Source organism: Camarhynchus parvulus, chromosome 2 (genome assembly GCF_901933205.1).
Source record: "Camarhynchus parvulus chromosome 2, STF_HiC, whole genome shotgun sequence".
NCBI classification, from domain to species: Eukaryota; Metazoa; Chordata; class Aves; order Passeriformes; family Thraupidae; genus Camarhynchus; species Camarhynchus parvulus.
Genome location: NC_044572.1, coordinates 58,531,808 through 58,548,408, shown reverse-complemented (window position 1 = coordinate 58,548,408; position 16,601 = coordinate 58,531,808). Strand labels below are relative to the sequence as shown.

The 16,601-nt window shown below is 41.8% G+C and overlaps 1 protein-coding gene across 5 annotated transcripts in view; it reads left to right on the top strand.

Annotated features, from left to right (window-relative positions):
* The window catches only part of NFATC1 (nuclear factor of activated T cells 1), a 110,784-nt gene that overhangs the window by 63,556 nt on the left and 30,627 nt on the right, over nt 1–16,601 (top strand). For 2 of the 5 annotated variants that reach the window (XM_030970204.1, XM_030970220.1), the window contains exons 7-9: nt 855–910; nt 2,142–2,274; nt 14,780–15,546. In XM_030970204.1, coding sequence (XP_030826064.1) covers nt 855–910; nt 2,142–2,274; nt 14,780–15,543 — 953 coding nt within the window. In that variant the 3' untranslated portion in view covers nt 15,544–15,546. Of the gene's footprint in view, nt 1–854; nt 911–2,141; nt 2,275–4,843; nt 6,677–14,779; nt 15,547–16,601 lie in introns of those variants that run through there. The other 3 variants (XM_030970227.1, XM_030970212.1, XM_030970233.1) reach the window with 3 other exon arrangements.

Here is a 16,601-nt window from a genome sequence, read left to right as displayed (position 1 = left end):
TTTGTGTTTTTCTAGGCCTGCAGAATGGAAACCTTGCATTCTGTATTATTTTTCTCGTTTCTTTCCTATTGAAGTCTGAAGATGCAAGGAAATTAAAGCCCAACTTGTTTTCCAGTGATTTCTGTATCAGTAATGTGCAGGAAAAATGACTAGACAAAGCCAGTTTCTTCCAAAAGACATGTTCCTAGAAAAAGTTATAGTTGTGGCTTAAATCTATGTTTGCTTGAAAACAGAAATTCGGTAGATTTGGAGGACCCAACACACCACTAAAAGCAGCTCCAGAAATGGGACTACTGTAGCTGAAAAAAACCAACTTCAAAATGGAGTCTAAAGCTGTGTTTCCAAGCCTATGGCCTTGCCTTTTGAACTAAGTAGCAGAATTATGACAAGCCAGACTATATTAAAATCAAATCCTGCATGGCTGAGTAGCTTCCTTAATGCTACCTTTCTTTATGTATTGTTTAATATTAATATTGAATATTACTTAGAGCCTAGGTAGTGTTCAAAAGGTGTCGTAAGTAGAAGTATTGTCTGAAAGTTCAGCAGATTGAGATGTAGAACAGTAGCATATTTTGTCCAGGCTAGTGGCAGAGCAAAATCCCAGTGGCTCCCCCCTATCGTGGTATCATCCACTCTGGATTGTGGTTCTTCCCTTCAGAAAAGCTGAAGGAGCTCCTGTCACAGGTGACTCAGATGGCCTCTTAGTTGGGCAACACTTTGCAATGCATTGTGAGAGCTCCTTTTCACTTATGCAGTGCCCCTTCAAAGAGATTGTTTTTGTGAAAGTTGTTCCTTTCTTGGCTTGGGAAAGGAAAAAAGGAAAGAACTAGATATCTTTTTCTTTTGTCTTTTAGATGGTCACCATGTGTGGGAAATGGAAGCCAAAACCGACAAAGAAATGTGCAAGCCAGTAAGTCTGCCTTAAATATTTTAACATCAAGATGAAAAATATATATTGCCTTCTCCAGCACTGTTACTAAAGAGGGATTTCCAAGGCTTTGGCACTGAAACAGAACAAGTACTTAGGCCTCCCCTCCTGGAAATCTTTCTTTAACGTGAGCATGGGGTAAAAAGCCTTTGCTGGAAGCTATCCCGAAAGTAGGAGAGACCATTTGGAAAATATTTTTTCATTGTCCGGGATGGGCCAGTTCCATCTGCTCATCTTTTGTCTTGCTGGGTCAGTTCTTTCCGCTGCTCCCAAAGCAATTTCTGATCATTTTCCTTGGCTTTCCTCTATCTTCAGCAGGAGAAACATGAGTTCCCTCACAGGGGATCCACATTGGAGAAGTGTGGCTCTCTCAGCCATGACTCTAAGTGGGAAGTACGTCCACTATTCCACGTCTGCAGGAATATGCAATACTTGCAAAACTGCAGGCAAACAATTCAAAGATCTTGGCTGAATTCAGGCCAAATGCTAAGAGAATTCCCTGTTACTCTTTCAAAAAGCACCAAGGGAGGTTTTGATGGTCATAGCAGATTCACTGTGCGTATGTCTGAGCTGATGCCCTAGAAGCTAAGTCATTCCTTAGCCCCATGCTGGAGTATTTGGTTTCTGGCAGTGGAAGATCATCTACACATTCTCCAGCCCTTTTTCATGTTGCACTAGATGTGTTTGCCTCAGTAACTCTCCCATCCACAGAAGCTAGCATGCTTAAAACTCCCTGAATTGTTATATAAAAATACATTTCACTGTGGAAAATGGAAATATTTGAGTAATGCTGTCCTAATGCCTTTCAAAGGAAATATTGTTAGGTTCAGATATATCAGGGATGACCTGCCAACTGAGCCATTGTGCTTTCTCCTGCTGAGTTAGAGACCACAATTTGATTGTGGTCCCAGATTCTTGACAGAGGCAAGCTGCATAGAGCCTTGTCCATATGCCGTATCATATTTGCTGTCCAAAGGGAAGAAGGGAGGGCTAGTGATTTTGTAAAGATCTGAGCCATGCTAAAATAATTTCCCTACTTCTAGAGTCCTTGGCAAGGACACTGGGATTGGTGGGAAGCCATCCTTGCCCACAAAGCCCACCAGTTTCCCTTCAGAGAGTGTTCCTCTTCCTTCTTGGGGTTAGCTTTTCAATACTATTGTACAACTAGACTGCCTTAGTTGTGCCTTGACTTTCTGATTTTTTGCTTTTGCAGAATTCATTGGTGGTTGAGATACCACCTTTCCGCAATCAGAGAATTACCAGCCCTGTTCAGGTCAACTTCTATGTCTGCAACGGGAAAAGAAAGAGGAGCCAGTACCAGCTTTTCACCTATCTTCCTGCTAATGGTAACAAAACAAATTCCTTATCTCTGCTAGTAAAAGTGAGAGATAATGATCATACATGCTTCTAATAATTCTTTAGTAATTCAAATATTTTAGAAATATACCTGGTGCTATGAGAGTGAGAATAAATCCAGGAGAGCTGCCTTTGTCTCTGCTGCCCACGCAAGAGACGATGGAGATTGTTTCCATTTGCATCGGTGACGGAGACCTGTTGAAACAAGGACTTCTGCTTTTGGGAGCTGAAGAGCCACAGCACAAACTCAGATGTTTGTGAAGGCACTGAGCTCTCTGCTAAGCTGCTGTCAACCCTTGGTGTGATTTTCTAACCCCAGAGGGTAAATTGCATTCAAATAACATTTCTAAATTCACACCACAATATTTTAAGCATACTGGGCTCTGAGCTGGAGGTGGTGTGTGGATTCCCCTTGCAGTCATCTCGCACCTTGCTGCCTTGCACAGGGTGAAAATTGAGATGGACAACGTGGGTAGAGATCAGAGTGCTCCATGTTAAATGTTTCATGGATGGGAAATGTTCAGAAATGTGTGACCATTTTTTTTTATTTTGAGCTTATATTGGTAGCTGTGAAGTGACAATAAAGTCACTCATGATAGCTGAATTCCAAGCAGGCTTGTATGAAGATTTTAATAGCTAGTAAATTTAGATTTTTTTTTAATTATTATTTGAAATGGCTTTTTTTACCAAGAACACTCTTTGGGGGAAAGTAGGAAGAGAAAGCTGTTTGTTTTGTTGTTGTTGTTTGGGAAGCAAAAGGAATTAGAAAAAAATTATGAAGCTTTGCTTTTCTTTCCAAGTGAAAATAATCCTTCTGTGGGAATACCAACAAAGCAATATTCAAGTCACATCACATGACTTGAAGAGACATGCTGACTTTTTGTAGGTGAAATCCCATAAAATACAGATTTGCAATTTCACCCAGTTAGCATGCATGCACTTTTATTGGGACTTAAATTAAAAACAAGAGTATCGGAAACCTGACATGGCAACGGAGTGCTTATTGCATATGTTCTGTGTAGCTATGCTTCACTGAATCAGCCTACTTATGCAAACTTCATTCCCAGTGGGGATGTCTGTACATTTAAAAACTGTTCATCTCTTAAATTGGAAAGAAAAAGAGTTGTTATTCTCTTCCACAACACTTTTCAGCGACAAAAATCTGTTGCAGAGGCATTCAGGTATTGCCTTGTCACCCAAGTTACCCTCATAAATATTTCAGATTCAGGCCTCTTCTTAGCTGCTGTTTATTAGGCAGCATCTTCCCTCCAGCCTTTACATAGACCTTTTTTTACCATTGTATTCTAAACCCTGGGAATAGTGTGCACTCCTGCAGAGTTGGTTTATGCTATCACTATTCTGTGTTTGGAACATTTGATGCGAAGAGATGGGAATACATACTAGTGACAGCAGACTTAGTGACCACAGGGAACCAGCCTAGGCTTTATTCTGCAAAGACATCTTTAATTATGGTAATTGTTGAAAACATTAGGAATCTTGTTTAGTCTGCTGCACCAATTTAAATTCAAGTGAAATATTTTCATTTCATTGTGAGGAAACCTGAAAGAAAAAATGTAACACCAGGGTAGGGTAAAGGAAAGCAGGTATTCCTAGTAAATATTCTTTCCATTCCTATTTGGTTCTCCATTCACATTCTCTTAAAACATATGTATATGTGCATGTAGGTAATTGAAAAACGTTGCATTCTTTGGAGCCTCACCCATAGCAGTGGTAAAAGTGAATGTGCTTCTGCAATCATCAGAATTAATAGTATAATATGTTTTTAATAAGCATGTTGTAATGCCTGTGTTACAGCTGTAAGGTTTTGCCCTTCTGTGGCTGATATTTTTTTCCATCACGCCTTTCAAAGATAGATACAATCACCTCTGCTGTGTATTTAGAAACCAGGTACAGTGATTGAATCAGTAGTTCATGCTGCTGTATTTCTAGGAGTCATTTTAGGCTTCATTTGATTGCAGTCACAACATTCTTTTACTGCTTCAAGGCATTGTAGAAAACCGAAGTTTAGCTCATGCAGAAAAAACTATCTGAGTCAAGAACCACTGGGTGATCAGTGTAAAAAAATGTAGATCAGATAAGCATGATTTTGGCCCAGGTAACACTTTGTCTGTTGTTTAAACAAATCCCACAAACAGAGAAGGTGGAGGGTTTTGACAAGCGAATGTCAGAGTGATCATGAAGTGTAAGATGTGGTTTTACACAAATGAGACAGTATCCTGTAAACTGCTTCTTAATCTTCTGTGCTTTAGGACTAATCAAATGCTGCATTTCAGTGCCTACTGTAGTTTTGCAGGTATTTCTGTGGCTTCATGATGCACATCAGACATATATTTTACAGCTCAACTGGACTGTGCCAAAGCAAAATACCAAATGTGGACTAAAGCCTAAATGTTATGTGAGCCCCCTGGCTGTGCTCCTGGGGTGGGTGTGGGCACATGCAGAGCAGTGGGAGAGCCAGGGCTCACTGTGCAGCTCCCACCCCCACTGCGGGGCAGTAGGGGGTTTTTCCTGTAGCTCCTATTTCTCCTCATTCCCTAGGGGAAAACAGCCAGTGGATCCAGGGACACGTGACCTCACTCATCCCACCTCCCATGGATGGTCCTATGGCATCTCCATGGAGTACAGCTCTGTGACATGCAGCCAGCACAAGCTGCCATCTCCAGCAGTGTTATTTCGCCATCTCAGGGCTTCTCCCATGCTGCGGAGATGTGGCAGGATTGTACCTTCCCTCTGTTAGCTCAAGTGTTTGGCAGAGCAGGAACTTACTTGGTGAAGATGAGTTTCTGCTTCAAAAGTAGACAGTCTGCTGTAAAAATGAAAATCTTACTGCTCTGTAAATGAAAAGTTCAAATAACAAAGCAAAACAGAAAGTAGATGCTTCGCAAAAGGAGCCAAGATCTTGAAAACAGCCTTGCTTAAGTCTTTGGCTTGGGATAGACTGTAAACCTAAGTACTCATAATCCACTTTTAATTGAAATTTTGATTTACTGTTCTGCTAAATTTGAGCAACTCCTGAATGCTGTATTAGCTTATATTGTACAGAAATGACTGTAATGTCATTTTTTTAGTGTTACTTCAATGATACGTATCACTGAGCAATTGCATATCAGTTTTGTCCTTGAGCCTGCAGGCTTGTAGGCTCTTGAGACTCCTCCACAGACATGCCTGGCACAGAAATATAAGTAGTTTCCATACCATTCCATACCACCTGGCACAGGTGAATTCCTGCAGCTCATATGGTAAGTACTGATGCATTTTGCATTGCCACATCCCATCAAAATTTGAGGAGAAAGGCTCTGGACCAGACACTGCAGTCAGGATTCTGAGCAGAGCCTTTGGATGTTCAGCTTTTAAAGTGCCTCCCCTGCTGTGGCTCCATGCAGGGGGCTCTGCAGCTCCATTACGTGCAGCAGAACATTTTGGAAAACCACGTTTCAGGGTTAAACTAACCCGGAGAGTCTGAAGAAGAATGCAGGCATGTATGCTGTGATTCCAAATCCTGTGTTTTCATCTAAGAAAGCTGAAGGACTTCTCCTGCTCAGAAGACTTTAAACAATGAATGATAAGGATTAGATTTCTGTCTGTTTAGATTTCTTTTAAGTAGGTACAAAAAAATAGAGGAAATATGGTCAAGAACTAGTTTTTTGCAGATAGGAGCAAGTGCTCTCTATGTTTTCTGTTATTCAACAAGTATTGATATCAAGAATGTTGAACACAGGAAAGTTTTTCTTTGAATTTTATTTATAAAGTAGTGATATTTGACTAACCAAAGACAGGCTAGTTTGTCCAGGAAATATTTAATAAAAAGGAAAAAGGAAAGTTGATGTGTTTATTCTACTGGAATGAAAAATACACTTTTGCAAAGAGTTGATGATAAAGTGTTTCCAGTTTCTGTTTCTGTCAGGCTTCGTAATTGTCAAAGCATTATTAAAAGATCATTTCATTGCTTCTGGTATTTATTAAAATCGTGTTGATATTCTGGGTAACTTTTACTTTGAGATGTGTTTCGCTACCCCCAGGGCCAGATTTCCAACTGCACAGCCTTCACTCACAGATACAGCTTTTCTGCAGCTCCTTTGCCTCCCTGCAGTCATCTGCACAAGTCTCCAAGATGTTGAGCTCCTCTGAAAACCTGGCCACAGTGACTTGGTGGAAGTCCTTTGAATCTGTGGGTGTGTAGCTGTGCTGAGAGCCTGTCTGTGGTGACTAGATGTGCCTCAGTATTGTGGTTTACAGCCCAGCGGCACAGAAGTGAAGCTCCTAACATTGTAGAATAGAATCGTAGGATATCTCAAGTTGGAAGGGACCCATAAGGATCATTAAGTCCAACTCCCCACTCTTTGCATGACCACCCCTTGGTGTACATCTGAAAAGGTGTGTGTTGCCCATGGCATATTGTTGTCAGCATTCTCCTGACTTACTGCCTCTGCTCTAAAATTATCGCCTGCCCACCATACAGATGGGTGCAGCAACACTTTTCTTATGGCTGCATTGAGCAGCCATGCCTCTATTTCACCTCAGCCCTTCCGCCCACATCTCACTCCCTAAGTTCAAAGATGACATCAGCCCCTTAGCAGAAATGAGGATGCACAGTGTTGCCACTCTAATGTGACGCAGCATGTGGCTTGTACTGATTATCTCCTGACAGCTCTCACCTCTCGGTATTTGTTGAAGTTTCCTGCTTGAGGTTGGCAAAATTATTAGCCTAGTCCTTTATGCAAACGATGGTGACTTGGGGGCTGCTGGGGCAGCAGGGCCAATGCAGGGCCTGTGTTGTGCAGGGACCATAACCTGTGGCTGGTGCAATACAACCTCAGCAGTGCCTCAACAAGGGGATGGAGCGTGGCTGAGTCAGGCCTGGAGCCTCGGACCTGCTGGAGGTGTTTTCATCCCCAGGAGCATGTGGGCTGCTGCAAAACCAGCATGTGGCAGGACAGGTCAACAGAGGGGACGGGGTGAAAGATTGGCCCTAGAGGACTTTTATTTTAGGTGAAAATAGGAATCACAGTTACTCATTTTTACACTATACACTGACACAGTTTATTTCGTTTTGGCTACTCAGTGGCTGATTGTTAATTTTGACATTTAGCAGAGTAACTAAAAGCAGGTGAGGTTTTGTCAGAGTCCTGTTCTCCTTTATGACAATCACAAAGTTCATCATCACTGGATGTATCAGTCCCTCCACGCCCATCTAGGAGCCATGGGAGGTCTGTGGAGGGGCAGAGGAGGTTCATGTTGCACTCACCAGCATTACACTCTCAGGTGCTCGGTGCCCACTGGAGCTGCCCACGCTTTGTGCATTGCCCACACTTCATCCAGGCGACATCCATTGTCAGCAGTCAGACAGAGCCCAGCCGGCTGCATCTGACTTGCACACAGAGTCTGTCTTGATCTGTGTGGAGAGGCATATGAAGAATGCTGCCTCTCTGTGGTGCTTCATCTTCACCTGGAAGGCCAGGAAAAAGCATCACCTGTGTGATTGCCCTGAGAAAGGCAGGGGTGGACAAGTGCTCTGTAGAAGTCCCTGGCTGTGTCTGACCATCATCAATGATCACCCCTAACAGTTAAGTTCCAGTGCGTAAAATTATCTTTTGTCAGTACCTCAATTTTCAAATATTCCCCTTCAGATGTAAAAAAACCCAGCCTGTAGTTTTGGTCATTGAACTCCTCTGCATGAGGACTCCTTGCCTTGCTTTCCAGTAATTTCACATGCAAGCAGGGATAAAGTCAGCACTGGTGGTGTAATGTTGTGTAGCATAATCAAAATAGACCTCAGCCCAGTGGATTTTAACACCTGACAGAGGTGACATAGAAAGATTTGGCCGGTGCAGACTGGGTGTTGTGCACAGTTAAACGTCCAATTGAAGGCAGCAGAGGAGCCAGGTGCTGCACCACGCTGTGGAAGCAGCAGTAGAGCGTCCCAAGTGGGCATATCACAGGACTTGATTTTCCTATTCAACACTGTAGGATTGAACAAAGTGCTATGGTGAAAAATTGTGCCTTTTAAGAATTTTTATCTCTTTCTTTTGAAAGAAAGCTAATGCATAATTTTCTGTACTAGCACAACCCGAAATGCCCTCCACCAACCTTCTAGTTCTCCCCACCTGATTTAGCAGGGTATGCAACAAGCTACTGTATATAATCTTCTGTCTCATAAATATATGTAGAATAACCTAATAGTTTAACAGCTGTTGAAAAACATTTAGCAAATGAGTTAGCTGGAAAGCACTTCCAAATCAGATAACGCCACTGTCCGAGATTATGTGGTGAGGTGTGTGCACAAGGTTTCCATCTCCCCAAGCTATTCTTGTATAAAACTGTACATTTTCATCTGAACCTGTAAAAATCCATACACAAAACCTGAAAAGGGCTGGCAGGCAGGCAGGCATGTTTTAGAGTTAGCCCTCCTGATGAGTAGCCCGAGTAGAAGTGTACAAGTAAGAGAGGGCGCGTTCAGATACTTGTGCAGACAAAAGTTGCACACACACATGTACTCCCTGCAATGTCTTGATGGCAGGAGGCTTCCTTTGTGTCTGAGTCACCATGCACTGGATTTAGTAACTAAAAGCAAAGGCTTGATAGCAGCTTGACCTTTAAAAGTGTTTTGGCTTAATAGGTGCCTGGGGAAAACACCAAGTTCACAGGCAGCATCTGCACAGGTCCCTGTGGTTGACTGTCTCACAAGATCCCTGGGACTGAGTGCTTATCCCATGTCACTGAGGTTGCCATTGCTGCACATTTGTTGGCAGGGCATTTCAGAAAGTTTTGCTCAGCCGTGCTGCTCGGGTGTTACTGGAGCAGGGCTTGTGTTTTGTGAGGGCAGCCAGCCCCTTGCCTCTCCCCAGCACTGGCTGCTCCGCAGTCAGAACAAGGGGTGAGGCCTCAAGTATGCTGGATCCGGCCAGTGCTGCAGCAGCAGCCAGCATTTTGTCATTGCACAAATCCAGAGTGGCTAAACTGCACATGGAGATGTGTCCACATCCCTAATTAGTCTTTGGTCACCCAGCAGCAAAGCAGTGACAGGAACTGGGGTCACCAGTGCAGTGTCTTCTGAAGGTGTGCTGCCAGTATCAAAACTGACTGACAGGGAAGGATTTCAAAGGCACAAATGGCCTTTCAGAGCTCAACTCAGTAATGGAGATTTAGACAGCTAACTCCTCAGCTCTCTTTGGAAGTCCCATCCCAAATTCTTACCAATTGCCAGACATTTAGTCCAGAAGTTGAAGAAATGTGTGTGTGCACATGATGAAAAAAGTAGTGTTTTGATTTTCATACTCTTAACTAAAATCTGTGTGCAGGTGCCAGGGTAACTATATCATAGTCTGCACCATGAAAGGAAGCTATTTTGTTGGATAAGTTCAATCAAACTTAAGGGTAAAATAAATCTATTTTAGTGCCAAAAATGTCTACACTGATAATACTACATGGAATTGGGAATTTGATAGTTAAATGTTAATCAGGATGAACATCCATTTAATTGATAAGATTTTATTTTTTCAGTTCACATATTTTTATAACATTCCTCTTCCCAAAAAATAAAAAAAGTTTAAAAACCCATCTGGATTGCTGAAGTGTAAAAGCAAACACACACTTGTTAGAATTGTCAAAAAAATGTATAGTTTATATCTGAGCACTTTCTGACTCCCTTTACTGAATGTGCATGATTTATTATTTTTCTTCTAGGTTTGATATATTAACTTTTTACCTGCTAGAAAGGCCTTTCATTTAAATGTGGGCTTGCAGAGTTGGCTGAAATATTTCTCCCAGATTCAGATACACACAGAAGGACCATTGTCTTCCACCGGTGCCTTGGTATGATGTCATAACCCTGATCTCTCTGAGTAAGAAGCTTTGATTTATAGCTAGGGCTGCTGCCAATGCGTGGTTCTCAGCACTTCATATTAAATTAGGTGACATAATGACATGAGTTCAGAGTCTAAGAAGGCATCACCAAACCACTGAAAACCAATTTGAAGTTAATTTGTGTATCAGACTAAATTAGAACAGTGACTTCTGTCGTATTTTAATATTCAAAATCAAGAACTGTTTAAAACCATCTGTCAGCTGACCTTGTGCATTGTGAAGTAACAGGCATTAAAAATTTCACTGTACCAAACTTGCATTCTTTTTTACCTTTTTAGGGCAAGGGCCAGATCCTTCAGCACTCTTAAATGAATAATGTGGCTTCTGAGTCTCATCTTTTGTGTTTACAGTTTCACAAATTCTGGCTTCATTGCTGCACTTTATTATAGGCGAATCTCAGTGTATCGCAAATTCAGTCACAGTTTTTCGTTTTAGCCAGCTGAGAGTCTGCAAGACTGGGTGCTACCTCAGCACCATGGAGCAGTTCTGAGACAGAACGATTGTTGCTGTTGGGTATGGCTCTGCTGGATTGAAGAAGTGACTCTCTGCTGAAAGTGTTCACAGGTTCTGAGCAGCTGTAGGGCTTTGCAGTTAATTGCTAGCCCAGGCCTGCTGTGTGACTGACTAGGAGTGTCTCTTTTAGCTGGCAGGGTGTTACCAAGTCATTCAAGATTTGAAATATTTGGGCTAGAAGTTAGGCTATTACTGTTCTCTGTTAAATATTAATCCTGAGAAAATTAGCAGTGCTGCCTATATCACGTTGCATCTCCCTCTGTGAAATACTCACTTGTGGAAGTCAGTGATGATGGAAGTGGATGTGTGTTATGACAGCTAGCTTACCATGCCTCCATGGGGATGTATAAAAGGGCTCAAAACCCCTTTTTCAATCTTGGCAGTTCATCAAGCATGAGTCAGTAGATAAGTGGTAACGCAAGCTGGCCTGTGAACAGTGCTGTCCACTGTGTTGTCTCGTGCAGAGGGTTCCCCTGTGAACTGCCTAGGGTTCTCCTGTGCAGAGCCCTGATTTGGACTTGATCCTTGAGGATCCCTTCCAAGTCAGGGTATTCTATGATTTTCTTATCTAGGAGAAAACGGTGAAGGTGGGTACCAAGGTTTGCATCAAGTTCAAAGTCAGGTGCAGTTGCCCACCCCAGCTGAGCATTTCAGTCCCCCAGAGTCAGTGAGACAGTGGGTGAGGATGTGTTAGTTCCTTCTAGCCTCATTACAGTGTTTGAGTACACAATAGACACCGTGATGGTAAGTGGCTAGCCAGTGAATACAGTTACAGGCTGTTCCTGCTTTGATTTGGGGAGGTGTGCCTTGAAATATCCATAGCTCTTACTTCGGGCCCTCTAAAGTCTGTTGAAAAGTGGACAAAAACAGCTGCCCTTTCAAAGAAAAAATGTAAGGTGGTTTACACCAACTTCTGACACAATCAGAATTGATACTTTATTAATATTTATTAATAGTAATATTTTCAGAATGACCAGATCAGACCCACAGGTAGTTTGAGTTTGCAAATACAAACATTGGCAAAGATTTTGGCCTTTGTTACTCTGTTTGTTGAAGATGCATAGGCTGGGGAAAAGTAGGTAATGGGGCAGAGTAGTATAAACAAGCCATTAACTGATGTAATATAGCAATTTGTGGTATTGTGTCCTCCCCAAGTCAAGTAGTGCAGTTATTCATGTGAAATACTAAAGCTGAGATCTGGCCGGAAGGGGAATGTTAATGTCTTCCGTTTCTTCTGACATGCTCAGCTTTACAGGTCTGATTCCAGATCATCTGGATCATTAGTAATGGTTTCTTCTTGGGAAAAAGAAATTCTTACAGACCTCCTTTCTCCAATCTGGTACCTCATGAAGACGTTTGCTGTTTTTTAGGGGGTTGAGTGGCTTCCATCCCAGTCTGTATGATGCTCGCACTCACTCTGCACAGGGTTAATGGCTATGCAGCTGGCAAAACACCGAGAAGTCAGATACAAATCCCTTCACCATTTCAGCAGGAATACTTTTTCTGTCTTCTGGTGTGATACTTATTCTAGTGATGAGATTAGCATACAAACAAAATATATGAAAGAGAGCAATGTCTGACTTTCTTTACTGTGTTGAAAAAAACACATTAAAAAAGGTAATGAAAACAGTTCAGTTTAACAAGTTCAGGCAGCTCTAAGCATAAGTAAATCGAGTATTTGTCCATTTAAAAACAATTTGTTTCCCATTACATGAAATAACTGATGCCCATCAGTATTAGTTCAAAGCAAAACAACCCTGACTAGCCCTGACCAGTCTCTGTTTTCCGTCTGAATTTGTAGGCACCAGGAGTGTCTTTGGCTGCTGTCACCATCTCCAAGTGAGATTTTGGACTAACAGGTGTGGAATAGAGTTCCTGCCACCCATCAGTCCTTCACCTTGTGCAGAGCAGGACTTACTGGTGGTCTTCTATTGGCTGCAGTATGTGTATTTCAATGTAGCAACACACAAAAAAAAAATCACAATATTCATGACCACTAACTAGTCCTCCAAATGGACCCCATGGCATTGCTTTTTTAAAGAAAAAATTCAGACTGAAGTGACAAGTGCAGTGGTGTGCTGCAGAAGAGCTACAATGAAAAGCCAGCCTGAGATCAGGAACCTGTCTTCTGTAAAGCCTCCAGCCTGCCTGCCACCAGGGCTATAATCCTTCCCTGGGTTATAACAAGTCAGACAACTCCAGGGTTTATTGGAGTTGTATTGCCAGTGGTTAAGCGTGGAATTATTTAGCACAGGTGTTTCTATAACAATGATATATTGGGAAAATTCAGTGTTCAACAACCATCATATTTCCAGCTGTGCTGTGGTTAGTGCTAGCACAGGGAACCTAATATAAAACATGTGAGAATATTTGCTAGCTCAGGAACTTGTTAAAGGTATTTTCTTACAATATCTGAGTTGCTGTGTTTATCTAGGTGCACTTCTTCGGTCTTGCGTTTTTCTAAAGGGTGTGATAGTGGTTTTGTCAAGCTGTCACTGAACGTGGAATCTGTTTCCCTCCAGCCAAGTGGATTAGTAGCCCTGCTAGCCAGTGTGCATCACCCAAGCTGGTGAAAATAAGATTATGAGAAATCCAATGACAGTCCATCACACCTAGCCTATTTGTCTTGAGCAGCACCTGTGCATCTATTACATATATAGACCTGTTTTTACTGGGGTGCTAGAAATCTTGAAACAAGTGTTGCAAGCATCTACATGTAAAAGAACATAAAAGGAACAAAGTTAACAAGGGGCTCAGGGACTGTAAAACAAGGGTAGTGAAGTGCATTCACCACCAACAAAATCTGTGAGTGTTAAAAGAGGTTTTATATGTACAGATGGACACATGCATTTTAAGGGGCTCAAAAAGACTCATACGCAAACATAATAAATGGCTGAAAAATGTGTGTTTTGTAAAACACATGTAAATAAAAATACAATCAGAGACACTCATGCAACACACATGTATCTGAGCTGAGTTGTGAAAAGAGTTTCATTGTTAACTTTGTGCCACAATGGTTTGGTTATTAGAATATTACGAAAAATATTTTCTAGTGTCACCAGAAATTTTTTAGAAAGAAGATAAATGCCACCATGCATCCATACTTCACTGTTGTATGCATTAGAGGTGCATCTGACTAGAAAAAATACATCTATGGTCTATCTTGGCTCTATTATTTGTAATTTTCCTGACAGAGAATGTGAGTCAGTTTTGCCTGTACACTGCATCTCTTGTAGGAGAAGTTTCAAAGACACCTCTCTTTGATTTGAGAGAGAAAGCAAAGGTTGAAAAGACACCTCGATTTGACAAAGGATCTTTCCTTGATTGGAGAAAGCAGCTCTGCATTTGTCACCACTGAGTTGATGCTCACTGACAATCATTTCTGTCCACATTCTGATAGTTTTTAGAGATGTGACAGCTCATTTACGGCATTGTTTGGGACAGTGGGTAGAGCAAGCAGAGGTCTAAAACAGGAATCAGTGTTTCTTGGTAGCCGGAGACTGACTAACTTTGTTAGGAGTTGGCATTAGCAAAAATCAAATGCAATTATGTAAAAAACTAAACAAATCAGATCCTACTCTTTCAAAAATATCTTCATAATTGAAAACTTCTTGTACATAGCACTTTGTCATGTATCTTTGCAACTTTATTTTCATTGAACTCTAAAAGCCCCATCTCTACCTTGTTATGCTCCAGTTTACTGCGTGTACAGACATTTATCAAATGGGCCATCGGTAGCTGTAGAAATGCAGTAGTCTATCCAAGTTAAAATTCTTGCCTTGATTACTACAAATCCATGGAGCCCTTGGGTCCAAAGCTTCCACTGAAGCACAGCTATTTGCAAATAGATTTTTATAGCACATTAGTGCTGAAGGAGAGTCCAAAGAAAATAGTCCTTTTCAATATTAGAACCAGCTGTGACTTTCTTGTGCTGATGACTCATTCATTTTTTTTTATAGGGTGGGAGAACTAGGCAAAAGACACACAGAGTCTTATTCACGACGTTGTTTGTTTTGCAAAGGGTATCCTAGCCACAAGCCAACTTGATCATACCAATACGCAACTCATGTTTATTTAAAACCTTTTTTCTTTTAACAGTTCCAATTATAAAAACAGAACCCACAGATGACTATGAGCCTGCTCAAACCTGTGGACCAATGAACCAAGGCTTAAGCCCTCTCTCTAAACCGTACTACAGTCAGCAGATCATGATGCCCCCTGATCCTGGTTCGTGCCTTGTGGCCGGCTTTGCCTCCTGTCAGCAGAGAAACGCCGTGATGTCACCTTCTCCCAATGCAAGTCCCAAGCTGCACGACCTTTCATCCTCTCCTTACAAGTGCATCCCCAACCCGGGCCACAGTCACCTCGGACTTCAGCAGCCCGCTGGAGGTGTCCCCACCATACAGGAAGTGCCAAGGTCTATAGTTGTGCACCCAAGCCCCCCCGAGCAATCATCTCACGTCATGCTGCAGCCGCAGGTGAGTCAACATCTGAGCAGTAGCTGTCCCCTTGGTTATCAACAAACACTCTATCCCAACAGTCCCTCTTCTCCAGTTCCATCTGTTACCCAAGAGCCAACCTATTTGCAGTCCTGCAGTCCAACTCACTCATCCATAATGGGTCAACAGCAGCAGCAACTGCCGAAGGTTCACAGAAATGAGTCTCCAACAACCCAACCACTGTCATTGCCAGAGTTGCATGAGGAAAGTAATCATAATTTGGCCCCTATTCCTGTAACGATCAAGCGAGAACCTGAGGAATTGGACCAGATGTACCTGGATGATGGTAAGTCCTCCATGACACAGGTTTGCGTTCGCCATGTTGTTCTATCAGTGAGTTCCCTTAAGGCCCCCTTCTTTTGAATCTTGGTGGAAAAGAAGTTCCATTAATAGCCTGGTGGAAAGGTGCGGACTTTGCTTGGGTTGTTCTTATACAGGAAAGGGCTCTTTCATTTCATTTGCAGTAATGAAACCCCATTATCTAAGCATTAAATGTTGTTAGTTAGCATAGAGCTCTAGCTGCATGACCAATAGCTGTGTTGTAATAATCTTAACTCTATGTTCTTGGCTTATGCCCATGCCAGTGACCTGTGGAGCTGCAGTGAAAACATATTTAACATTGTCCCATTCATAATGCAGTGAAATGTCTGATGTGCAAATCTGTTCACTGAAACTAAATGTTAAACTGCTCTACTTCAGTTGAGAAGGTTCAAATTAAAAATGGAGGCGTATCTTTCAGCATCACTTTTCAGTCTGTTTGCATCTGATGTTTAGGATTACCCTTTTTTCTCATTTTTATTGTGGCCTTGCTGCTGCTTTGTCTTTTCTTCTTTTTTTCTTTTTCTGGTTTTGTAAGATTCTGTATGTATATATATTTTACATGCAGCACTGAAAAGTTGAAATGCTGTGAAGACCCTAATACTTATTAGTTGAATGTAATAAAAGAGAAAATATGAAATTTGGTTATGTGACCTTACTGAACTGCAACTGAGCATTTGCTGCTAAGTATCCCAGTGGTATTCCGGACCCTTACCTTAATGCAGGATGGGAATTCTCTTCCAATAGCCACGTAACTTTATATAACATACCATGCTCATTGAAGAAAGAAATGCCACTTAAATGGCTGCATTGAAACTACTTGGTGCCAAGGAACATCTGAATGTTATTGTCCTTTAGGGAGAATTTAAGGACAATTCATTGCACTGTTGGGGTTTTTTTTTTTAAGAAAGGACATTTTGTCATTCTATTTTAAACGGCATGCTACTCACTGAATTAGGATTCAAAATTAATGTTCTGGAGCCTGAGTACCAGCTCTTTGCTTTTTAACTCTAGGAAAATTATTTTTCTTCACAGAAGTTGTTCCTGCTTACATGATAGAGAGATCTAGGGAACTTTCCCTAATTAGAAGATAAGGTCACTAG